At 35.2% G+C, this 27,637-nt stretch overlaps 1 protein-coding gene and 1 long non-coding RNA gene across 4 annotated transcripts in view; one reads left to right on the top strand and one right to left on the bottom strand.

Annotated features, from left to right (window-relative positions):
• The window catches only part of Nost (Nostrin), a 203,996-nt gene that overhangs the window by 32,050 nt on the left and 144,309 nt on the right, over positions 1-27,637 (bottom strand). For both annotated transcript variants that reach the window (XM_085811282.1, XM_085811281.1), the window contains exon 5: positions 3,696-3,777. In XM_085811282.1, the coding sequence (XP_085667408.1) occupies positions 3,696-3,777 (82 nt within the window). The remainder of the gene's footprint in view (positions 1-3,695; positions 3,778-27,637) is intronic.
• Positions 20,238-23,494, top strand: LOC146998610 (uncharacterized). 2 transcript variants are annotated; one of them, XR_015039334.1, is made up of 2 exons: positions 20,238-20,499; positions 23,154-23,494. It is a non-coding gene; the product is annotated as an uncharacterized LOC146998610 (long non-coding RNA). The 2 variants fall into 2 exon arrangements; XR_015039333.1 differs by lacking the exon at positions 23,154-23,494 and adding an exon at positions 21,356-21,571.

Consider the following 27,637-nt stretch of genomic DNA (forward strand, 5'->3'; position numbering starts at 1 on the left):
ACTCCAGGCGTCACTCAACTTCTTTGCCTAGAGTCCCTCTGTTGTGCTCTCTCCTGGCGGGAATATTCAAATGAAAAACAGAACGATTGCACAGAGGCGCCTCGTTTTTATACCAACGACCCTTGGGAAATAAATGTAGAAGCATTGTAAATTGCTACTCTTTCCTAACACCCAATACAAATTAACCTTAGACCATTGAAATTATTCAAATTAATGTACGTCGAAAATCAGAAATGAAGTAAGGTATTTTGATTTTTTGCAGCCAGTCAGCAACCTAGGTTTTAAAAACGGACTTATTATTTTTATACTTTTTAAAGTTTTTTTTAATCTGGAGGGTTTTTTGTTGTCTCATTTTCTTTTAATATGCCTGCTTCTAGTATTCCTCACTATATTTAGCGAGATGCAACCATTTAGTTAGCGCGTGCGTCTGCGACATGGCCTTAATACTGTTGAATTTAATTACGTCAATTTTTAGCTTTTCTTATAAAGGCAAGTTATGCTGTATATTATTTAGGGTGCAAGAAATCATGAGAGGGTGTATAGGAAAAAATTCTCAGGAGCAGAATATAGAACCAGAGCAAAAGATAAGACCGAACGGAGAAAAACTAATTGCAGCTAAAATGAAAAATGGTTTCACGGAAAAGACGAACCGTCAGACCCTGCCGCAACTTCCGATGGTGCAGAGACTCTAAACGATATTGATATTTCTTGTAATTTGCATGACCAAAATGAAGAATCTTCATCTATCATCCTCAAACAGACTCCATTTCAGCAAATGAGAGAACAACTTTCTTCATAGACCCCAAACGAACATCTAGAGGACATGAAATTAGAATACAATGTATTTTCTCATTTAGGTGAGTGTGGGCAGCGGAAAGATGTTTTGATTTGTCGGACCGAGGTAGTTGGCCAATCACAGAAAAAATGAACGATCAGCAACAATTTTTCTTAGCAGTCAAGCTGTATTATTAGCCAAAAAATATCCAGAAAACGCAGACCTTAGGTACACTGAACGTGATGGAAGACATTTGATGTCTTCATTGTGGCACAGAACATTAGCAAATAATGAATAAAAGTCTTAAAAGTTCTTGGCTTATGTATTCTATTCTAAAACTAAAAATGCAATTTTTGTACACCCTGTGAGATTTACCAGTAACATGTCACTCCCGTTACATCAGCATTGTGTACTGCCGGTACTTACCGGACATACTAGACCTTGGAGTAATCCTGGAGTACAAGCCAGGATTATAGAAATCAATAAGCTGCCCGAATATGCGCGATGTTTGGCTCACTCTTTGAATCTTGTCTGTGTGCATTCTGCCTCGTCTTGCACCGAAGCAGTTAACCTCTTTGGAATTATCCAGAATATATTTAGCTTTTTTGTGGGATTCACTATTCGATGGGATATTACGAAAACATGTACAAAAACCAACTCAAAAGGAAGCAGCCAGACGAGATGGTTGGCAAAATATGATGCTTTGAAAGCCCTTCGAACGAATGTACCAGAAGTAGTAAAATCCTTGAAAGAAATTAATTAGTTTTTAACGTACTATATTACTATTTTAAAATTAACTATCTATCAAAGTACGACGCAGGACATCTGCTACATGTTGTAAAAAATTTTGAATTTATTATCAGCCTGAAAATTTGGGCTAATATTCTTCGAGAAATCAATCGAATAAATTCTGAAATTCAAATGGAATATGTTATTCTTGCGCGTTCCGTCGCATTAATGGAAGGGCTGACCAAAACTTTGCAAAAAATGAGAGAAATTCCTATGGAATATTGGATAAAAGAATTTAAAATAGCAGCCGAAAAAAATTGACGTTGAACCTGTTCTGACAAATAAACGACTTCTAAAACGCAAAAAGGAATTTGATGAATTGTGCGAGGACGGATCACGAACATTTCATCGTGTTCAGCTACTTTCTAATGCAAGGCAAATTGCATTTAATCGAATCTTATCAGAAATTAAAACGAAGGTAAACAGGGCTATTACACTAAATTCAAATTTCCATTTCTCAATGGTCGTGAAATATTGAATATGTCAATGGAAGAACTGCAAAAGAATGGAGCAGATCTTGCACGAAAATATGAGCGAGATCTCTAAACGCATTTTGAGTTCTCTAAGGAACTTGCCGATTTTAAAGAACAAGCCCCGATGTTATTTGTCGACATAAAAAGGCTAGAGCTTTTATCTCTTGCAACAGATCTACACATATGATTTTCAGGATGCCTTTTACAATATCTTCTTTAAACACAACATTTTGCATAAGCATAACTATACAAATTGCTATTGTTCATCACACAATGAATGTTTCTTTTATGAGGGAGTGTCGTGTTTTCCAATTTGTATGGAAGTGTCGTGTGTCAAAATACTATCACTGCGCTGTCAATGGAGGTTCTAAATGTAAACAAAAAACACTCAATCTGGAGGTCGAAACCCTCGGAGCAGAGCTTCACTCGCAGTGCGGGGTTGGCCCTTCCTTTCTTTCTTACCTCCAAGATGTGGCTAGTTATTGTTGCAAATATTGCAAAATTGCGTATTTCAGAGAAAATGTAATTTTGATTATTCAGTACAAAAATAGTCTTTTGCGTGAATATGTAAATATTTATTATGTTACTGGGCTTTGTGACGACGGTAGTAGAGTTCTTGAGTAGGCTACATGAAGGAGTTATTGTGAAATGAATATTTAACGTGCTAGGTTAAAGTTACTGTTAGTATCGAGAAATTGGTAAAAAAATTATTCAATCCACTGTATTAGTGATTTCTAATCTATCAGGCAAATTACAAATCACTGTTTGTAATTTGCTTACATTTGTTTAAATATTTTTTTTTATTATTTATTTATGTCAGATTCCCATTTTTGTGCTGTGCTGTATTTAGTATTTAGTTCTGAATCGTTTTCTATTAGCATCATTTATTAGTATGAGTAGGTATTGTTGCAAATATTGAAAAAAATCCTCATTTCAGGGAAAATGTAAATTTGATTATTTCAGTGCACCGGAGAAGTAACTGAATTAAGAGGGTTTGCACGGGTTTTTAATTATGTAACGGCCAGTAGCGGCTGAGATGTAAAGTCTGAACACTTGTAGTTCGGTAGGGGATTAGAATCAAGCGAATTAGCTGGCTGCATGGGTGTTTCTGCCGTTTCGCTCATGCGTAACTTGCATATGAGCCAATTACTCTAAGAAAGACCTCACCCCTCTTAGGCAGGTAGCTCTCTTATGCTTTGCTATAAGTAAAGAAATTAAACCATTTATTATGTATATTTCTTTTAGAACAAAAATGGCAAATAAAGAATTTCTTACTATAAAATCGATTTTACATTTTACCTCGAAAACTACCTATTTCTATGTTTATTTAAAAAACTAAAATTTGTTACAGAAACTTAGAGGAAGATGGGTAAGGGCGGCATTTTTAAGTTTTTGCCCCGCCTAGGAAAAATGCTAAATCCGGCGCTGGGATGAATCCCATGGAGGAAGCAGGGAGAGGGAGGAAAAAGAAGAAAAATATCTGAAGTAGAGTTTGAGTAATGCTTCTCTAGCAGCAGTTAAATACGATTCCCAGTTAATGACGTGCCCTCCATGACATCCAGACGAGTTCATTGAAAAATGTAGGGATGGTCATAATGCTTTGCCTCAACAATAGCTTTCTTAACAGAATAGTATGTAATGAATTAAGTATTACTTACAAATTTTCTTTGCTTATGTTGACATTCTAACAAAACTTTCATCGGCTTTACAACATCTTCTTCTAGACTATTTGAAAATTGCCTGTAGACAAAAAATAATGTTTAGAATAAGTAAAATTTATGAAATGCATTATAACAAATCTATTGCTGCGATGATTTTTCATTGCAACAATTACTAAAAAGACATAATGTTTTTTAACTATAACATCAATTAAATTAAACATTACTAATACTAAATGATAGTAATCTGATTCGAAAAAAACTGTACTATTGATAGTAAAAATGGACACAGAATCTAATACTATTATAAATGTGTCTTTCAGTGTTTAAATGGTAGGAAAAGTATACAATATATATAGGCGAATCATGTATATTAAAATAAACGCATGCTACGTCTCTGTGATTTTGGCTTTTCCAGAGCAAATAGGGCCATGAATAATCACAAGTGGGATTGACAAGGACATCTGTCATTACTCAGAGACTTTCGACACCTGTAGGAACAGTATAATATTTGCCCTGTTACACATCTCAGAGGATGAAATTCAAGGCTCTTACATCATTTTCCATCACTATCTCTCGAGGGATCTTCTGGATAGCAAATCTCAGTTGCGTTTTCTCCTTTAAAAGATTAAATGCTGCAACTGTTGGCGGCCATCTAAGGTGTTACCATATGAAGTTTCTTGCTGTACAGCTGATAGAGTTAGTGTTAAATTCCTTTATGCTTTTGATGCAGATGAGCACGCTTTAGCTTCCTAACAAGTTGTATGCTTAGAATGAAGGATTTATATTCTATACAACAAGAAAAGACCTTGCTGTGAAACAGCACATATTGTATAGTGCTTTCGTAATAATGTCCCCTTTTTTCCCTTTGTGCGTGTGTGTATGTGTGATATGAATAATTAGTTGTACACGATAATTAGAACATTTGGGGTATAATAATGCATAACAGGTGATGCCATAGAACATAAGAGCATAATTATAAAACAGTACCTAAACAGCAAATACTATAACCAAGAATTCTAATCTGTTACCAGCACCATCTGTCAGAAGGTCTGTCATACAATATGCTATACTATAGCACACCGTTTTCGGTCTATGGCCTTATGGCAAGGGACTAGACCAGGCCTCTGAAAATCTAAGGCCCATGGATCACCGAGTGACCCATTTCATAATTTCAAATGACCCACTTGAGTTCCGAAAAAAGTATAATATATAAAAAAATTATAAAACATAAATATGAAATGAAAATTTGAAGAATACATGAAAAATAAACTTAAAATAAAATAATAACATTATCTTTTTTTATTATAACGTAACCTTAACGAACATGCATTTTTATTTACAAAAATTGTAATATGATTTCAAGAAGCAATCTGTAAGTTTGGCTACACTAATTTAGTTCATACTCTGTTCGTTCAGTAAGTAGCACAAGAATAAATTCAGGAGCGAAAAAATGGCTTTGGCATTTTGTCAGCATTCAATTTAACTTACAAATGTGAGCAAATATTTTTCACACATGAAATTTTTTAAGTAATAACAGGAGCAGGCCATTGATATTGAACAGAAATCCATTCAGAACAGAAGTTCATTCAATTATGTTTGCTTTCATAATAATAATTAAAATTTTAATTTTTATGTATAAAGTTTAAAGCACATTGTAATTATTTTCTCAATAAAATTTATCTTATTATGCACCAAAAAAGACTTTTTAAAATGAAAATACCACTGACCTGAAATATCTTCTTAATACACACATTTGGCTGATTTTTAATCATAGCCAAGAAAGGTTGCCGATACCTGGACTATGTCGTCATTAATTTTATCATATGCATTATCCTTGGACATCAAGGCATAAGATTAATACGTAAAAAATAATCCCAAGGCATAAAACATACCTTACGACATAAAAATAAAACATAGGCATAAAACATTTATGCCTTATACATTATGTATATTTGCGAAATAAAAAAGGAACTTTAAGTTCTAGATCATTAATTCTCAACCTGCTCTAAAAGTATTAAATGTTCGGTTTAGTACTTTTAGAGAGATGAAGGCGCAAATCTCCTCTTTCCATGATTTGGAGTCGACTTCTCTTTTTTATAATTAAATCAGTCACAGCACAGGTTCCTCTCTCGAAGTAAAGGAAGAGAAAGCAATTAAAACGTTTTTGATAATAGTTCACCAGAGTCGTAGCTAGGGTTTTCAGCACCCAGGGACAACTGAAGATTTCGCTCCCCCTACTGCTTGCCAAGGATGGAAAACATTTAATTCTAAAATGTCGTAACATCAGTTTGGCGCCCCTTGAATTCTGCGCCCGGGGACAGATGCCCGCCCTTGCCCCCCTCTAGCTACGACCCTGTAGTTCACAATCCTGAGTAGAGACGACTGATGTTATTTTGAAGACAAAATTCTGTGACACGATCACCATTCTCGAAGCTGGCTCTCAAAGTTCCACTAGTTGAAAATTCGACCAGTTCCTCTTGAAGCTGAACCTCTGCTGTCTCAATATTCATAAACCACTGAGGGACTTTCAAGGACAAAATATCTTCAAATCGCTTAGAAAAGCCTTTGACTAAAGGTGTTGACAGTAAATACGTAGTTCATCGAACGGGATTCACTGCTCTTATACAAATAAGACAAGACTGGAAACTGGCTGAACTCGTTGCGACCAAAATTCTGCTTCTACAATGTGAGTTTTTTTTTTAGGAAAGCAGAAATAACAGATTTTGCCGCGATCAAATTGACTTCTTTGCCCTGAAGTTGCAAATTAATTGCCATGAATTTTGCGAATAAATCGGTCATGTTAGCAACATCATCAGCTACTGTTTGCAAACTGTAGCAACTTATCTTTCAGAGTTACATTTTCCTCTTCGATGGCTAAGTACAGAGTCAAAAATATTCCAGAACCTATTGAGGCAAACGGCTTTGGAAAGCCAGCGAACGTCGATGTGTCTTCATCGTTAACCTTACACAGTTGCCCGAATAATCGATCGTTGAAAGCATTACTGTGGATTTTATTTACAGAAGAGATGGCATATTGTAATGACTAATACAAACGGTAGCTGAGGGCTTTTACAATTAATTGCTGTATATGAATTACCCAGTTTGTATAACGAAAATTTGCATAAAGAAGCTTCAGCATCTTCCGCCACGTCATCAGTTCGTCGTCGCACTGTATCGTTGCTTAATAGGACGTTTTTTATAACATTGGATGCGGTTGGATGGTGTAAAATCATTTCTAAAACTTCCTTGACAGCCGGCAGTACTAACTCTTCGCCCATAGTATCAGCTTTCTCCGATTTACCAATTAGTTTTGATATATTATAAGAGGCTGTCAAACACCATCGTCTTCTTCTTCTTCTTCTTCTTCTTTTTTTTTTTTTTTTTTTTTTTAAATAATGAGGTTGCTAGTAACCCTGAGACAGACGGTGCCTTCAGAAACTTGGCTCTGATGTTCGGGAAAAACGACAAATCTTTATTTTGTTTATCAGAATGAATTTTTTGCAGATTCGTCTCGCCATTCTTGGCATTGCATGAGAGAAGCCATCGCGTAAGTTCGTTTTATTGCTGGTACAATGGTGTAAATCGGATAATCGATTTAATAAATTTTGGGGGGAGTTTTCAAATTGAATTCGAATGCCAAAACATGCTCATCGCCTCCTACCGCCCGAAACATGCTCGCCGCCCCTGCCGCCCAAAACATATTCATCTCCCTTCATCATCCTTCCACTGCCACCCCAGAGGCGGTACTGCCCTATTGAGAACCAGTGTTCTAAATGATGATGAAATTGTTTGGAAATGCATAGCATCTACGCGGTCAGATAGCTTCCCCCAAAACAGGCGAGCTTAGGTTACCAGAGAGTGGCAGAAAAAGGAAGTGTTGCCAGATTTGGCGCGAAATCGCCCATCTGGGATATTTAGCAACAAAATTGGCAATATGCCATAGACGGAGCGAGAACATTCTAGAACGGACTCTTAGCGGTTTTCCTCCGGAATATTCTCGAAGGTAAGTAAAACTACATATACCCTGCTCGTACGGGGATATTAGTTTCTGAGTTCAGAGATTAGCTTGAGAGCGATCGACCGAGTCGGAAGCTATACTTTAGTGCTTTGCTGTGAAGCTATCTTCACCGTTATAGCCCGATTGTTTCAGCATGTTTGTCCAAGTTTTTTGACGAGTGTAGACGTGTCTTTGAAACTGTCCTGTGTATAGTGCTTATTGACATATAAATTGTGTTTTGATTCTTCATTAAGTGTTATCACCAATTACTCCAAATCCACGAACCTGTAGAATGCAACAAAATCTTTCACGGAAAAACGTTCTTACAGTTTAGTAATAAAATTCATAGCCCTTCCTCTTCAGAAAACAGAGAATTTGGTATTTATATTACATGCATGTTAATTTAGATCATTTGAATATTGTCATGCACACATGGGCTATCCACCTAATGAATGGAATGCCGCCGTGGAAGACCTTCTGAAGAAACTGGCTCACATCTACGTTACATATGGAAAAAACCTCGAAAATCAACTATGCAAGGAGTACGTTCGCATGGGATAGAACTCCCAGTAGTCAGCGATTTAAACCCCTCGGCCACTGGTAGAGCTTTTCAAAGTAGGATAACGCATTTAATGTATGCATAAATAAACTAAAAGGGTTAAAAAAGTCAAAGTATTGGAGTCACAAACTCACTTCTTCAATATAATGTCTCAAAAATGTCCTCTATGATAATAAATGCATGGTTAAGTACCATTTCCGGTAGACTTGTTATGATACGATACAGTGTCTTGCATGACATTCGCAATCTCCTGGAGAACTACATTTTTAAAGTTGCTATTGTCAGATGCGTTATAAATGGAAATCTGAGCTGGCACTTCTGTATTAAAGCAACCATCTTGAGGTAAAATGGCAATTTTTAACAGACGAAAAAGGGTAAAATTTACCTATCTATTGCCAGTGGTGATTTTGGCGACTTTTTTAAAAAAAGGTCACCGAACTATTCCTTGTTATCGGAAGTCGGCAAACATTATCAACATACCAAAAGAAAACATACTTTAGCAAGTTAAAATACAAATTTTAATCATTAAATAATAATTATATAATACATTAAAAATTAAAACACTTGTATTTTTCTCAAAATCGTTCCGTAATTTTCTGGTCTTTTCTTCTCCCCGTGTACACAGCGATCTGTTTTTCCTTAAAAAACATCATAGAACTGCACAAACCCGACACTGCGTATAATCTTGGCACTCGTAGGCTTTTAGGTAGTGTTAGGTTGAAAATATGCTATCTTTCAACGCATTTTATCATTGTTCTTTTCAGCGATTTTGTAGCGATTTGAAATTCCGTACTTCTGCCGAAATTGTATCCCAGTTTTCTTCCATTGCTTGGGAATTTTACAAGCAAACATTTCAAAATTTAGTTGAACGGGAAAAAAAAAAAAAAATATCACGCTTTGTCTATAAAACCCTCATACGAAAAATGGTCAAGTTGCTTGACTGCAAGATTGTTTTGAGTATGTTTGCCGGAAAATTATTTATGCGTATGGTCGTCAGAGTTTGGCACATTCTGATTATTTGGCGACTTCTATACAAGTAGACGCGATAATACGTAAATAACCTTGAGCTTTTAAAAATAGCCCCATGAAAGAAAAAAATGCTACATTTCAGGCACGAATTTTCTCTAAATTTGGTGACATTTTGCCTTAATTGCAAGCTTTCTTGATTAATGTTTTCCTCGCAATCTGCATGTCATTATCAATTCTTAAAAATTATTAAATTCAGTTGCAATCCATCAGGGAATTGCAAATGCAAATTGCTTCAGGAATTGCACGACACTGTCGGATCCGGGCATGTGTACCTGGTATACGGTAGCAATACCTGTCAGGCGGATATTTCTAAAATGTACTAAAAATGAGACAACTGTTATGAAAAAGCAAGGTAACGATTTATTTAACGGTGCTCAGTTGTACTTATTGTTATATACATTATATATATTATTCTATTTAGAAAAAAAAAAAAAAATAACGTTCAAGGTCGCATCCTGTAAATTATAATTTTAAATCATTAAAAGTAATACTATGAAAACAAAAAATGAAAATCTTTAAAGTCTATAATAATATTCGCAACAAATCCGCAACCTTCATTTATAAACTATTGGGAAAATGCGAAAACTTCTTTCAGAATCTTCTTAATACTCTCAAAAATGCACAAATTTATAAAGTTCCTAGAAGTACTTAAACTAATTTCTAGTAGTAGTACTGTTTCTCTACTAAACATACTTCAAAATTTAAAAAGTATTTTAATGTCAAATTCGATACAATATCCTCCTCAGAAAGTTATATATATACTATATAAATGGAGAGGGTAGCAATCATTCATCCATGAAAAATGACAGGTGAATAATCGCAAACTTTTCTACATTATTTGAAGAAGGAAGAACTTTTCTACGTCAGTGAAAACTAAAAGAAAAACATTCAATATATATATAAACATTAAGCGCCTTCATTTGGAAAAAAAAAAAAAAAAAAAAATCCGAATTCGCAAAAAGTAAGAGTAAACAGCGTTTATTTCATTGTTCAGTGAAATACATTAAATGACGAAAGAATCTTAAAATCCTATCATTTTCGAGGACTTTTGGAGAAAAGGGAGGGGGGGGGAGCAATTCTTCATAAAGGATAAAACACTCAACTAAAGTTTCAAAAATGAAAAAATACGCTTTGTCGGTTATATTAAAAATACTTAAGAACGAAGTCAAAATAAAATGTCTAATATTTAAAAAGACGTTAAAAATAAAAAATGCCAGCTCCCTCTCTCTAAAACTGAAATATATTCCAAATTAAAAATTAAAAAATAAGGCAAAAAAAGCAACGATTAGTTTGACGCAGATTTTGAATAAAAACCTTTGTCAGTTTTGAGGGCCATTAGATAAAGGCCGTCTTCTTCAGGAGCAAAGTCAAGCTAAGCTTTCTTTTTTTTGCCTACAAATTATTCATTATCACGCATTTAAAGAAATGCAAAGTTTATTATCATGTTCTTTAGAAAACGTAAGAGAAGCCATTAAAAAAAACTATCTTACATTTCTAAAATGATTACAAATTTTGATTACAAAAATGTCTGCATTAAATTATTAAATTTTTAATTTTAACAAGTAATTAAATATATTAAAAACTTTATTTCTTGAAAATTAAAGTAGCAGTATGATTTTTACACATTTTATTAAATATGATACTATTTTTAACCCAAAACCATTTATAACTACTTCGAAAGAGGTTGAGAAAATTATGGAGCGTCCTCGCCGCCTGCCGTGGGTAATTCAGTTTACAATTTATAATATCTAGAACAGCGATCATTTCGTATGAGCGCCTGGCCTTCTAGTATTTTTATATTTGCTATACTATTTCTTTAAAAATTAGCCACTCGCGTTGCCAACAGCCTAAAATAGTTATCAGAAAAAAACAAAAAGTAATATAACGATGTTAATGAATCCAGCTAGTGTAATTTCATAAAAAAAGATTCAATATTTAGACATATCATGATTTTAATACATGTTTATTGAAATCAGTCACATTAAAAAGTAGAAAAGTTTTCCCTTAAGAACTGTATTTATTGCTTTTAAATCGCTCAGTTTATTACTCAGTAACCTTTCAGATTAAATTTGATAGTATCCTAAGTTTTACTGATTAGTAACAAGCTGGCGAAGTGTCTTCGTGTTTCCGCAGTTGTCAAAAACGTTCCTGTTTCCGCGAAATCATCAATCTTCATTACCTCTCTTTTCAAACGGGTTACATAGTGAGGGGCTGAGTGGACTTTGGCCTCTCCCAAAATGTAGGAAAGCAAAATATTTTTTGATTTAGAAAAATAATTTTTAAAACAAATAATCGAAAAATTTAGAATTTTTAGATTTAGAAAAAAGAATTTTTAAAACAAATAATCGAAAAATATTTATTATCTCGGATCTTTGCATGAATGAACCTGATACTGTATTTAAAAGGAGAGAGAGAGAGATGTTCAAACTCTGCGATAATTTTGGCAATAAATCGTTTCCAAAATTAGAAAAAAAAAAAAAAAAATCTGTATAAAAGGTGAGTTATAATAAAATCTTTCAGAACAAATATTCGTTCTAAAATGACGTTCGTTCTTCTACAACTTCTGCTTTGGATTTAATTGCGCTTTTGCAGTTTTTAATTCTTTCATTTATGCAAATCCAATAAACATCATTTTCTTTATTTCTATTCCGAATTCGATAATGATAACCTTCATAAAGGACTAAAGATTTTTTTCCTCTTAGTTTCATTAATGTCTAAAACATCCATATTGATTAACATAAGATGTGAAAATAACAGCTAATATTGTAGCAGAATTATAAATAGAATGAAATAAAAGATTTCGAGAGGAGCTTAAACAAAGATTAACTTATTCACAATGAAAATGCCCAACTCTTCTTAATGACATACCGTGACATCCCCTGAGAAGCTGTAGGAGGGGGGGGGACTGTACTCTCCGATTTCGCGTGAACAAGAATAATTTTGAAAAACGCGGAAAGAGGAATCGCGGAAACAGAATTAATTCGGCGCGAGGAAGATAAAAGTTTTCTTTTTTTTGGGGAGGGGAGGGGGGCGGAACACACTACTTTCACAGAGCCGAGTTTTATAATTCAAACTGAAAGAATACCTTACAGTTTTTCGAATGGTAACACGCAAGGGACACATGGACCTTATAAGAAAAAGACCAACCCAAATGGCTTTTCTCCCTCTTCTGACGCATTACCGGCTGTCACCTTGATCACATCCGGAGGAGTAGGAACGACTTGCAGAAATTTACTATTGCAGTGTGTATAATTGTCAAGGGTAAAAAAAAAAAAAAAAAAAAAAAAAAAAAAAGTTGTAGCGCCTCCTTTCACAAATTAGAATTTCAGATATTTTTATCTTTGAAACTGAGATTGATTTTTAAAAATTTAGCATATTTATCAAGCATAATTAACGTTCCAAATAATTATAAAGCTGTTGCATACTTTCAGGCCTAGCTATTTTTTTAGCTTTTCCTATGCTGTAAGGAAATTTGTAACTACTTCTTTTAGAAAATAATATCTCTTATAATTTTTATGCTTTTTATTGGTGTAAATAAGTAAAAAATACTAAAATACCTAAAAATGAAATTTTTAAAGTTTTTGCTTAAAATTCTAAGTTGTGCTGCTATTTAAGATTATAGGTGGATATTATAGCATAATTTTTATAAAGAAGTTTTTTTTTTTTCAATTATATTTCACAGTACATCATAGTGATAAACACTTTTAACACCTTAATAATTTTTATACATTTATTCTAATGTCAAAACTGTAAACTGTAATAATTGATTGTGCTAATATTTTATAGTGGTTAATTTTTTAATTTAATTCTAGTTCTGCATAAGATTTTTTTATTTACTGTAAGTTTAATTTATTAGCCCAATGGGGCGGTAGTCAAGAAAGGCTATTAGTTTCGAAACGGCATTTTGCTCTGTTTCATTATAAACGTCCGTTTCACTTTGCAAATTGCTGCCACCAAATATTATCGCCTCGTATTATATTTAAAGAAATTTAATAATAAATAATCTGCATGAATAAATGTATGTTTCTCGCATTGTGAAAAAACGACGGTGTCTAGAGTCATCAAATTTTGAACAACGTAATCCTCCACCCGAACAGCCGAATTTCGAATTTGTTTTAATCCATTTCATATTTTGTAAAACTTTAATGAATTTTTGATTAAGAAACTCAACGAGTTCAAAGCGAGCAATGGCAACACTGTACGGGAAATAACATTTTTATCACCAGCGCGGAAATTCTAAAGATATGCTATTTTCAAATATTTTGTGATACTGTTGTTGAACTGAATTTTGTGAGGTTTACGTGCTAAGAACATGATATTCAATAAATAGAGTGTTAAAAAAGAGCGTTAAAAACCCAAAGCGTTAGAAAACGTCCCTTCGAGCGTAACATAAAATCTGAGTGCCTCCAGATTTTATTTATTTATTTATTTTCATTACACTGAGAAAAGTTTATGCTCCGAATTTTATGAATTATTAAAATAAATAATCATCATATGATGTTAATAATTAATAATCATATGATCAAATAAATGGTCGTCTTGTAATGTTATAATAATTTTATAAACCACTGCCTGAAAATACTCATAAATTTTAAAAATATATATATCAGATCTTAATTAATTTTACTTTGTTTCACAGCTTCATGTACTATCATTCTTATTTAAATTTACTTTATTTTTGTACTCAAACGTAAGTTCATAAATGTTGTGTTTAGAGTTTTTACTATTTTACCAAAGAAAAGATGTTTATACAAGAATTACGCGTGAATTGAATGCGCAAAATGCAGTAAAAAGTGCTTTAAAGAGATATATTAAGTCTTATTTGAAAAAACTGTGACTTTCATAATTTCACCACTTATATAACGTATCACATTTAATAATTAAAAAACGATTATGTGATACAAACGCCATAGGTTTCAGTGTTAAAGTAAAGCAGATCATCCCTACTCTTTCTTGCGGACATGTGGGTGACGCGCGCCCCGCCCACTGGGTTAGTCTATTTCTTATAAGGTCCATGAAGAGACAAAGATGATTTATTTCGAGCAGTGTTGGCCCTTCTGGCTTTCAAATCGTCGAGTTTATTAATAAAAAATTCATTAAAGTTTTACAAAATATAAAAGAAATAATGAAACAAATTCAAAATTCGGGCTTCCAGGTGCTCCAGGTTTCCTGACATTGCGAGGACATACATAGGTTCATGCAGATTCATTATTGTTTAATTTCTTTATACATAACGCAAGGCGATAATATTTGGTGGCAACAATTCGAAAAGTGATATGTCGTTTACAGTGAGATAAAGTAAAATTCCATGTAGATTAATAATCCCTTTAGCGCGAAAAACAGTAAAATGTCTTAGCTGTTTTTCAACATAAGAGCTAATGCACTCGAAAATGCAAGCTGAAAATAACTGAACGCAACTTTTAAAAAACAGTCCTGAATTCCAGCACGGTAGACTCAAATTCTCAAGACAATTCCAAGGACACGTTTACAACCGTCGAAAAACTACGACAAACACGCTGAAACAATCAGCAACACAGCTTTCAGCCTACAACGGCTTAACGGCAAAGCACTAAAGTACAGCTTCCGACTCGGTCAATCGCTCTCGAGCTAATCTCAGAACTCAAGATACTACTACCACGAGTACAGGCAGGGTATATATTGCTTTAACCTACCTTCGAGAATATTCCCGAGAAAACCGCTAAGAATCCTTTCTAGAATGTTCTCGCTCCGACTATGGCATAGCCTCAATTTTGTCGCCAAATGTGTGATTTCGTTCCAAATGTGGAAAGCCTGCCCTTTCCTGCCACTTTCTGGCAAGTCTAACCTAGCTGAGTATTTCGCAACGATACGTTTACCAACTAAATCTCGTATTTTCCATCTTAGTTAATTTGGGTATAATTGAAACTGCAGATATCGGATTTCCCAATTTGATGTCCTTTGAATATTAATTATATGTACCGATTGAATAAATATTGGAATTTTAAAGTATTTATTACATTTGCACTGCATCGAATTACAAATTAAACCTCGTCATAAAAAATTAAAATCGTCATAAAAGCCTAATGATAACAATTAAATATTTTTCAAAGTATCTGTAATAATGAATCTGACAACACATGCACAGATTCCTGCTGCAGTCTACCTACCAATTTTAGATCTCTTTTTGGAAGCACGCCAGGAAAGTTTAATTCTTATTTTAAATGGAGAAAGGAAAGTTTCTAGGATTTCCTCTTCCATGCACACACTAACATGGGAGAGTAAATCTTTATTATTTACTGGAAAATTGTTATCCTTTTTAATCCAAAAGAGGAATTTGCCCTGAAGAACTATTAATTTCGTTTTGGCATTTTGCGTGGAAAACTTTAAAAGGCTGTGTTGCACGTGGTTGCGGCTGTGTGCAACAACAAACTATGCGTATTGGAATTTGCCAGTGCTTTTAAGGATGAATTCATAACATGCCATAAAAGCCAATTTTTTGATAACAAAAACATTTAACCACATCACAATATTAAAACTTAATTACTACAGTCGATAGACAGTCACGTTGGAGGAAAGCGAGCGACCAACCGCACCGACGGCGAGACGTGACTGTGTGTCGCCGAAAATCACCTTCGGTTACAGTTAGTGATAACGGCGAGCGGTTGACAAGTACAACACATGTTTACAGAGTCGCCACACTACTCCCCTCCAGTGGCAACGAATTAAAGGTACCGAGGGTTAAATCGGACTCTACGTCCGGAACGTGTATACTGAGGAGCACTTGTTTTCTGGGATCCAGGCACAGGAACTGACGTAGTAGCAGATGTTAGTGTAGACCCAATAGATGAAGGTGCCTTCGAAGGAGGTGGGACTGATGTACCAGTCTCGACAGTTTGTGGTGCTAAGATAAAGGCTGGTTTGAGACGATCAAGGCTCACCACTGTCTCTTTGTCGCCGATTAGTATCCGATAGTTCTTGGACGTGCGACTTAGAACTAGGTGTGGGCCTGTATAGGTAGGCTCCAAGGACTTTTTTGATGCATCACACCGTAAGAACACATGTGAGGATGTAGCGAGTTCTTTAGGAACAAACACAGGTCTTGAAGAATGTATGCTTGTGGGCTTATGGTGTAATGCAGCCATGGTTTCACGCAATTGTTTGAGGAATGCATGGGGCTGGACATTGGGTGAGTTTTTGCGGGATTTATAAAATCTCCCGGTAAACGTATATTGGTACCATAAACCATTTCAGTACTTGAAGAACCCAGTGAATAGCAGTATGGCATCTAATGGCCTGTTTAAGAGAGCGATGGAACCTCTCGACAAGTCCATTGGAATTCGGGTGGTACGGTGATGTACGGATCTTTTTAGTTCCCAAGAATTTTGTTAATGCAGTAAATAATTGAGATTCGAACTGCCATCCTTGGTCCGTGGTAACGTACTCGGGTACCCCAAACCGTGAAATCTATACAGAAAAAAAGGCTTTTGCCACAGTGTCGGCTGACATATCTACAATAGGGATAGCCTCTGGCCAACGTGTGTATCTGTCGACACACGTAAGAAGATATGTATAACCTAGTGAGGGGGGTAAGGGTCCAACCAAATCGATATGTACGTGGCTAAAGCGAGCAGATGGTAACTCAAAGCGTTGACATGGAGTTCGAGTGTGCCTGTGAATTTTTGATTTTTGACAGTCTGCATTTTTGACCTCGCCCATGCAGCGATGTCCTTCAGCATACCAGGCCATACAAAACGCTGTTGAATTAACGTGCGAGAAGCACGGATGCCAGGATGGGATAAATTATGGAGGCCGCTAAAAGTACCATGCCGGAATTTCAGTGGAATGTATGGCCGCACCACATTACCTTGCACATCGCAGTACAGTGAAAGATCTGGTTCTAACTGCATAGGTACTAAATTAAGTCCACGAGAAGACTTGTCAGACAAAAGACGTTGCAATTCTGGGTCCTGTTTCTGACATTCAGCAATGGCGGAGAAATCTGTTGTTGATGGCAACTGAACCTCTTCAATTCTGGACAGAGCATCAGCAACTGTATTTGTTGTTGAAGAGAGGGCCTTCTACATGCCTAAAATCGGTTGTAAACTGCGCTATGTAATCAAGATGACGCATTTGCCTGGGAGAAGCCTTGTCAGGCTTTTGTCGAAAAGCGAAAATTAGCGGCTTGTGGTCGGTATAGATAGAAAACACACGACTTTCTACCATATGACGAAAATGTTTAACAGCCTCATGCGCACTAAGAAGTTCGCGATCGTACGTGCTGTATTTTGATAGCGCTGCAGAAAATTTTTTCGAGAAGAAAGCCAGAGGCTTCCATGCTCCGTCTACCAGTTGCTGCAAAACCGCACCCATGGCCGTATTAGACGCGTCAACCATTAATGCTAAAGGGTGCTTAGAAGGTTAGCTAAGAGCTGTTGCCGACGCTAAGTCATTCTTACATTGTACAAAGGCTGTACGGGCATCATCAGACCAAATAATTGGCCGCGTATCTTTCTTTTTACTCCCAACCAAATATGTGTGCAAAGGTGCCTGCTTCTCAGCGGCATGAGGAAGAAAGCGACGATAAAAATTTAACATGGCCAGAAAACGACGCAGCTCCTGAACAGTTTTTGGCTCTGGGAAACTTTGAATTGCAGTGACTCTGTCACTAAGTGGGCGAACGCCCTCCGAAGAAACTTCGTGACCAAGAAATGACACTTTAGATTTCCCGAAAACACATTTTGATGGATTAATGACTACACCATAAGACTGAAATCGGCCAAGGACTATGCAAAGGTGTTCAAGGTGCTGGGTTTCAGTTGTCGAGGCTACCAGAATGTCATCGAAATATGGGACGCAAAAATCTAAATCTCGAAGGACCGCTGAAACGTTTGCGCAGCGTTACATAACCCGAAAGTCATGACAGGAAATTCGAATAATCCAAAAGGTGTTATTACAGCAGTTTTTGGTATATCAGGTGGATTGACAGGGATCTGGTGGTAAGCACGAGTCAAATCTAACGTAGAAAAATATTTTTGCCTTCCAAGACTTGCATGCAGTCCTGAATATGAGGAACCGGATATCTATTAGGCAAAGTAACTGAATTAAGACGTCGATAATCCCCACAAGGACGCCAGTCGCCGTTTTTCTCAGGGACCATGTGGAGTGGACTGGCCCATGAACTTTTAGAATGCCGACAGATTCCTTGCTCAAGCATGTATTTAAATTCTTCTTTTGCAGCCTTTAATTTCTCTGGAGGCAACCGCCGTGCTTTGGCAAAGATTGGTGGTCCAGTAGTCTCTACGACGTGTACAATACCGTGGTCAGCAGTTGGTTTGCCAGTTACTGAGCGGATGACGTTAGGGTATTGCTCAAGTAGTTTGTGGAAAGGAGAATTACCGGAAATTAATTTAATTCCAAAATTAGTGGCATTTCCAATGCTACCTACCGCGGACAATTGTGTGATGGAGTCGAGTAAGCGTCTATTTTTAATGTCGACCAACAGAGAAAATTTTTGCAGAAAGTCTGCACCAATTATTGGGTGCGAAACCGCAGCGATGACAAATGGCCATTGAAATTTGCGACGCAATCCTAGATCCAAAGACATTAATATTTTCTCCATATGTTGCAATTTTTGACCCGTTAGTTGCAAATAAGTTAAATTTTCCAGGCGGTTATTTGGATTCGGCAAAAGAGGGAGGTACAACCGAAATGTCAGCACCTGTATCAACAAGAAAACGTCTGCCTGATGGTTCATCTGTTACGAACAATCGACTAATGCACGGGCCGTTGTCACTCATGGCTTCGAGTGACGGCCCCTTCAGTTTAAAGAGGTCTTCAGAAATTTGCATGGAGTTGTACACTTGCGCGCTTTATCACCGAATCGGCTGTAATAGAAACAAATGTCTGATTGAGTACCAGAATGAGCGCGTTGGTATTCCCTATTATTTCGGTTCCGGGACTTTGATCTACCGCGCGGATGATACTGAGATCGTGTCTGTAAGGCTGCGACCTGCAATGATAATTCCTGGATTCCTGCAATGATAATTCCTGGATATTCCTCGTATTTATTATCTGAGGGGGGCTTCAGAACAATCTCGCGTAATGACTGAAGAACCTCAGTGTCGAGGGCGGAAATCGCAGTATAAAATTTCGTGTCGTCGCGTGTTATACCTCCGAGCTTGAATTGTGCATCTAATTGAAAAAACCAAAGGTTGGGGTCACTACGGCAAAATGGGGCAGGTTTCATAGCAACGCGAGCCTTTTGTTTGTCATCAGTGGCTAGAGGATCGCTAGTAGCCATAATAAATATGAATAAATACACATAACAAAAAAACGATATAGTTCAAGAATATTGTTGCAGTACACGTGAAGAAACACAAAATAATTAATGTTAGGACCTGGGTTCAAATTTATATAGGAAAAAACTCACCCGCTTGACGAATACATACGAATCCATGTGCGGAATAAAAGGTAGAAAATATCACCTTGATGTACAGAAATTATCCACTCGCTTGATGTTGGAACACTATCACTAATGGAAGATGAAGGTAATCCGCATGTCTGAAAGATGATCACCAATATAAAGATGAAGGTAATCCACGTGGCTGTAATATGATGAAACTGATGCACGATCCAATAGACACGATAAGTAATCCAATACACATAAGTAAAAAATATTGGTTCAGCTGCATTTCGCACATTATTACAGGGTCTTGTTTAAGCACAAAATTTCTACTGTACTATAAATTTCGACGATTTATTTGGCTTAAGCCTCACCGTCCTGAAGTCACCATTTGTTGCACGTGGTTGCGGCTGTGTGCAACAACAAACTATGCGTATTGGAATTTTCCAATGCTTTTAAGGATGAATTCATAACATGCCATAAGAGCCAATTTTTTGATAACAAAAACATTTAATCACATCACAATATTAAAACTTAATTACTACAGTCGACAGACAATCACGTTGGAGTAAGGCTCCTATAAACCAGGCTGAATCATCAGGCATTCGCGCTCCCAAGTGGGAGATTTAATGGCGGCTGAGTGGTTAAGGTGCAACAATTTTTTGTGTTTTTTTTGTGTAAAATGGGCGGATGTACAGCTATTAATTGTTCAAATCATTCACGGAAAGGTCATACATTGGTAAAATTTCCTAAAAATGAAGAAAGAAGAAAAATATGGGTAAATAATTGCCGAAGAGACAATTGGAAACCTGGTCCAGGCGCTGAACTTTGCTTAGTAAGTATAATGTTAATTACGCCTTCATTTAGAGTTTATATCTTCTCTGATGTTTATAATGTGCAAGTAAAGTGAAATTCTTGTGTACAATAACCTGAGTATCTGCTAATTTCTGTAATAATAGCTATAATTAAATTAGTCTAGGGTTAATGTACCCGTCACCAAACATCGCCAATGTAGATGTTTTGAATATGGAAAAGAAATTTCTCTTCTAATATAAAGCGCGGATTTTGTTTTCCTGTGCTAATTGTGGAATTTATACTAATGTAACATGAAAATCATTAGCATATTGAAATTTATTAAAAAATAAATAATAATTTGGAAAGTCAAGATAAAATCTGAATGTTTGCTAAAATATATGTAACATTATACTATAGTTGCAATATCGTTGGAATGATATATAATTTTTTCTTTATTTTATAATCACTATTGTTAAAAAGTTAGATGAGTTGTTTATGCACGGTGCCCACTACTGTTTCTTGGTTAAAATAACTTCCAGAATTTTGACATTGACATCTGAAGTCAATAGAATAAATTGAATAGTGTGAGACAAAATATATATAATCTGACTTCAATAATTGCAAGGATTGTGCAAGTTTATTTATAATCACAGTATTATACAATTTGGCAATGGAGTAAAGATTTAGAAATGAATGCAAAAATTCAAATTAGTATTTTCTTGTTTCTAATTATAGAAATATAGTCTATTTTCCAGTATAAAAGTTTTACTTAAAAGTATGGGAAAGCAGATTTGTTTCATGCATGATCTTTATAATACTGGTATGAAATGAATGAATTTTAATCTGTAAACAATTTTTTGTTAATATTGAAATGCGTTTCTTTGGGTACATTTTAGGCACTTGTGGATCATGTCAGACAACATGCAATAGAAAAAAGATGTCCGTGTGCATAAATTTTCCCATTGTGTTACTTCATTTTATCTAAATTTCAAGGATAATTCTTTTCATTTTTATATGGCATGTTATCAGTATAAAGGCTAGTGAAAATAAATTGGTATGTGTATCTGTTTTTGAAGTGTAATGCTTAAATAAAAAGATGGTGTGTGTTTCTTCATTTAAACAAAATTTCAAAAATAGTATTTTTCAGTGTTGTACGGTTTGTTATTTCTCAATGTAAAGTGTAACAAGGGGAAAAAAAACTGGTATGGTATATCTGTTTTTTAAGCATGATAATTTTATTTATTTCTTTAGTGATGCATATATATATAGAGAGAAGGTGTTTGGTCCAACTGAAGTTATAATAAATCTAATTTTACTAGATCTCTCCCTCCCCTCAGGTGTAGAAAATTTTCAAGTGCAGAAAGTTTATTTGCAGAATTAATTCATTTCTGATAAACTTATTATCATTAATTTTTTATATAACATGTTATTAAGTTACACATTTGACTACTGTGTAATAAAATTGTATTTAGGGCAAAAAATTAACTATAATTTTGCATCTGGTGACTAATATCATATGCTTCTAAGAATATTACTTTAACTTTTTCCATAATTTTTGTATTTCAGGAACATGAAACTGTTATTTTGATATACTTAAATAATAAAAGTGTGTATCTGAATCAATTAATGGATACAAATATTTTACAGTTATTTTTAGAAGATATTTGCCATATCGCTTCTAATAATTCATAAAGTATGTTAAAATATAGGTAAATAATTTGGTGCAGAATTCAAATTTAGGGTTTAAAATATAGTGAATCATAAGACTAAATGATTTTTATTGTCATGATTTGCCTGGGCTTAAGAATGTACTTTTCGCCCGGTGGAAATTGTCATCAAACTGTCCTGAACAGGCTTTTTGTTGATAATAACTTCCAGGCTTATCAGTACCTCCTTTTGAGTGGAGGGTATGCAAATATAGTACCCAATTTAAATTACATTGTGATTGTAATAATATTGTGGTATGAAATAAGTGATTATTATTACAATTTAGGTAATTGCATTGTAATTATATTACATTGTATCTGTGAACTCTTAATTTCATTCTTTTATGCAATTATGTTGTAAGTGCATAATCTAATTGCAATAATATAATCTATTCGCAATTACAAAATAATTATAAATGCAGTTACATCTTAAATAGAGGCCATTTTAATACTTTTAAATTTTCGCAAGATAACTTCCCATTAAGGTTCATTTGGAGGAAACTATGCAAATATTAAAAAAGAAGTTATGCTAAATTTACATATTTTGTACAGTACTTTCTTGTTATAATGCTGTTCAATATATCTTCAATACTTTTGTAAATTTAACGACATTCTTTGCAATCACTGTGGTGCTTTAAAAAGAAGTTTCTTAGTTATGCTTTCTAATAAGAATGGGTTTAAAATTAAGTATTATGTATAATAACTAGCAGTTAAAAAAAACTTGACTGCATGAAAATGCTGTTGCTGTGTAAAATAAAAAATAAGCTTTCTTTTATGCTTTGAAATGAATTACATGTGGTTAAGTCGTCCTTTTACAATTTAAGAATGTGTTTAACACACATTCTTAAATTGGACAGGTTTTATCTAAATTATTAGTATAAAATATATAAACTATGAATTATTTTGTAACATAACTCAAATTACAAAATTCATTCTATATACGTTCAAAGTTATTATCTTTTATGGAATAACTGTTTTTTTAATTTAGGTAAAAACTGGATTTTTAGAAGTATTACAAATACAATGCAACACAAAGGTGATCTGATTGAAGAGGAAGGACTTTTTATTACGGTTTCTAGTTCGTATTTATATTACATTTGATGAAAAGCATCCAAAACACAGAATGCTGTACTTTCTTCTTCCATATTATGTTATGAAATATTTCACACATTTAAAAGAAAGTGTTTCTTCAGAATCTTGCACAATTATTTCCATGTACCTCAGACTTAAATGACAACATATTCTTAAGTTATTTTTTTAGTATGAATTTACAGTGTTTTTATGGAAATTTTTGTTAAAATGTCATTAAGATAAATTTATTTGCACACTCTACGCTTTAACTATTTCCCCATTTGACACTATTGAAAGTTTTTATTCATATCTTATTTATTATAGTCTGCTAACGAAACTGAAACATCTAAAGAATAAGTTATTTTGAATATGTTTACAAAATATACGCGAAATTTTTATTTAAGTGAAAACGTCTATATACTATTCGAGAATTAATAAATTATCCGAAAAGTTTATATGCGCTGAATACCGCGCGTCTATAAAATAAATCTTTAAAAAAACAGCAGACATTCAGCCAGCGTGTGCGATAAACGCGCCAAAATTGGCAGCGCGTTCACTCCCTCGCCAAGAGAGAAACGTTGGTGATTCAGCCTGGTTTACAGGAGCCTTACGTTGGAGGAAAGCGAGCGACCAACCGCACCGACGACGGAGACGTGACTGTGTGCCGCCGAAATCACCTTCGGTTATAGTTAGTGATAACGGCGCGCGGTTGGCGAGTACAACACATGTTTACAGAGTCGTCACAGCTGTATCACTTTTCAAATCGTTGCCACCATATATTATCGCCCTGTCTTAAATTTAATCCTTTGATGGTTATGAACGAGTTCAGCTCGCAATCGAATCGTGCTTCATAATGCGCTCAAACGAGTTCCGATCGGGAGCAAGATTTCGACCGAAATGGTTAGAAACGAGCACTACTCGCGTAGTGAAATATTTCTCCAATGCGCGCTGACGAGCTGAGCTCGTTCGCCATTATTATTCTGCATAGCTTATGTTACAAAGGAATCCTAGTCGCGAAATTTAGTTAGTTTTACTGTCTACAGATGGCAGTACGGGTTCCATGAATTTCTTTTCATAATGAAGGGAGAATTTTTTTTCTTTTACCTTATTCTTTTTATGCGTATTTTAGCGCGCTTTTTAGGGTGTTTGTAAAGTAAAATGGCTCCAAAGCAAAAGTTAGATAATTATGATGGTGATTATGATTGTAATACAGAAAGCTTATCAAGTTTTGAGTTTGATGAAGACTTTGTTCACAGTATATCAAGCTCAGAAGATGATTCAAGCGATGAGGAAGATTTTTCGAGTGTTCGAAAGTGGTGTAAAATTGATTCAAGTTCTCACGCTCCTAGCCGATTTAGTTTTACTGGTTAGTTTAGTTTACAATTTAGTTTTAAAGTATATCACACACAAAAAGATTTTTAGGTAATTACTGTATTTAAATGCTTCATAAAGTTTTACATTAGTTGTATTTATTTAGTCCTTTTAATTTAATATTTGTCTCATATTTATAATAAACTATTATTATTTATATAATTGATTATAATCATTTATAATCATCTATTAATTATTTTAAAGTATGTAAAAAATGTTATTTATGTACTACAAATACTTTAAGAAATTTTTAAACGCGTGAGGTGAGCTATCTACGGCATCGCCAGAGAAGGGTGATATTTTCGGAAGAACGGCGGGGAGAAAGAGCTGGCACTTTCGAGTACTGTTTACTCGTAACACTGCGCGAATTAAGTAAACGAAAACTGCTCATTTCCCTAACCGTCAGAGGGTTAAAGAAATTAAATAATAAATCATCTGCATAAATGAATGTATGTTTCTCGTATTGTGATAAAACAACGGTATCTAAAGCCATCGAAATTTGAATAACGTAATCATAGGGCTTGTGGAAGCCCTAATTTGAATTTGAAATTTGTTTTATTATCGATTTCAGATTTTGTAACACTTCAACGAATTTTTCATTAAAAAACTAAACGATTTCAAAGCGAGCAATGGCAACATTTTACCTCCCTCAAAAAAAAAAAAAAAAAAAATCTCCAGCGCGCGAGACTCTGTATCGGAAATTCTAAAGATATGCTCATTTTAAAATTAATTTGCGATATTGCTGTTGAACTGAATTTTATGGTTTGCGTACGTAGAACATGATATTTAATAAATAAATATAACACAGAAAACGTTACGAAAGCGCCCCTTTGAACGTAATTTAAAATCTGAAAGCTTTCAGATTGTTTGGGGAGGCATGTGCGCTATGAAATATTTAAAAAAACCAGTGATTGTAGCAAGAAATATAAAATGAACCGCCACATCTCGACGAAACTAACCACCCTTTTCATAAATAATTTGGGGCCCACTAGCGGCTGAGCGGTAAAGTCGCTGAACACTGGTAGTTCGGTCCGAGGTTCGAATCCTGCGAACGGGCTGGCTGCATGGGTGTTTTCGTAGTTTTCTCCATGTGTAACGTGTATGCGAGCGAGTTTCCCTTAGAAAGTCCTCCACGAAGGCATCCCTTCCCTTAGGCAGATAGCCCTAGTGTGCTTTGCCATAATTAAATATACACCAACACCATAAATAAATTGAGTTTTTTCGCTTATGTGCCCAGCCATCCTGGGATCAGTTTATCATAGGCAGATAATATGCGTAGTAGTGTACAGAAATACGTACTCTGAATATCACTGAAAATACGAACAACTTCTAAACATGTTTTTAAAATCTCAGATTTAATAGTTTGTAACTTGCATTTAGTACTCTTCCTTGAAATTAAAATAACCTGCCAACAACGTAGATATACTTTGTTACTTTAGAATAGGCCCTCCAGTACCCATTTTCCCCTAAATCATGACTCATAATCTCCTCCGTGCAGTGACGACGACACACGTTACTATCGTAAATGAGAGGAGGGTCGCTACGACCTTGAAGTGCCTATTTCCAAAGTAACAGACTTTTAGTATGTGACCGTCTGATGATGATTCGGTATAATTCTCGCAAGCTGCTTAAAATACTTGTAAAATCAAGAGAATATTTAAATGTCTGTTTTAAAATCGTTTAAGGAACTAAATTTTTCGTATCTTATCATTCCTTACATATTATCTTATCATTCATATCATATCATTTTCCGCATATCTGATCATTCGTTTGCTTCTCAGTATCAATAATCATGGAATCAATAATGCTCCTTAAACATCCTCAACACCCATGTATGGAAAATAAACCTGTGTACAAGAGTATCTTATGTTAATTAAGCAGTTATTATGATTTTTGTCTTTGCTATAACTTCCGCATTCCTCACCAGGATGCAAATTCAGGTTTCAGTGTATTTAAGTTGATGGTTTTAAATCTTAACAGAGAAAGCTACTGGCAATCGCGTTTCGCGCTGTTAGTGTTCCTTTGCCAGTTCTGGTTAAACTTTAGCATTCTCGCTAGCCGATAAGTCCGTCTGTGCTAAAATACATCTTGAACCAACTTACTCTACTGAATGTATAGTCTCAGACTAAGTTATCAGTGTTTGAATTTAACCCTTTGCGCTCAAGGACCTTTTTCGCTAGGCTGAACCAACAACTCGAGGCGATTTTCCGCACATTTTCTGAATTTCTTAGAGCTAATAACTTTAAATGAATTCACATAAATCTAATGATTCTGTTTTGTCTGAAGATACCTGTGGTCCTGCAGCTCTTTAGCTTGCTATAAACGCCATTCTTTGTGGCATTTCGGATTCTGTGCACGTTATCCATTCTGAATTTTCTATCTTTTCAGCGAAAACACTGTCGCTTACACATTCACTATCTTATTATCCTGAATTTTCACCATCTTACACCTCTTTCTTCAACGCTAGTGCTGCCCAACCAGGACAACGGTTAACGAAAGTGACTGCTATACAGGTGACAGGTGACGGAGGACGGGGACGCCTGGCGTATAACATAGGTAAACAGGCATATGTCCCACGTCCTCCACTATCTCGAAGAAGCAAATCGCTGGAGCCCCGTAAGGCTGCACCGGGAGTTTACATGGCCATACAGGGGCTAGATGTCAAGCAGTTTTTACATAGGACGTTGTTAATAACACAAAGTAACTTAAAAAGAATATAAAGGATAGCATTAAAACACTAAAAGACTCCTATAAGCTGAAACACACAGATATACAAAATTAAAAGTAAAAGCATAAAAACACACTCGTAATTACGTAACATAAAGACATAAAAACACACACGAGAATGCATATCATGACACATAGAATACATATGGAAACACGTAGATGTATAGTGTCTTTGCGGCTAGGGCGCACTAAATATATGGCGAGCCGAAAGTCCTTTCGTGTGGCTTGGTGGTAGGGGAGAGGGGTGGGGAGACCCTCGGACCCCCCTCCCCGGAGTGCTGTCCCTCAAAATTGGGGTGGAAG

This window comes from Stegodyphus dumicola, chromosome 2 (assembly GCF_044657685.1).
Source record: "Stegodyphus dumicola isolate Sdum_Otavi_A_Nest chromosome 2, ASM4465768v1".
Lineage (NCBI taxonomy): Eukaryota > Metazoa > Arthropoda > Arachnida > Araneae > Eresidae > Stegodyphus > Stegodyphus dumicola.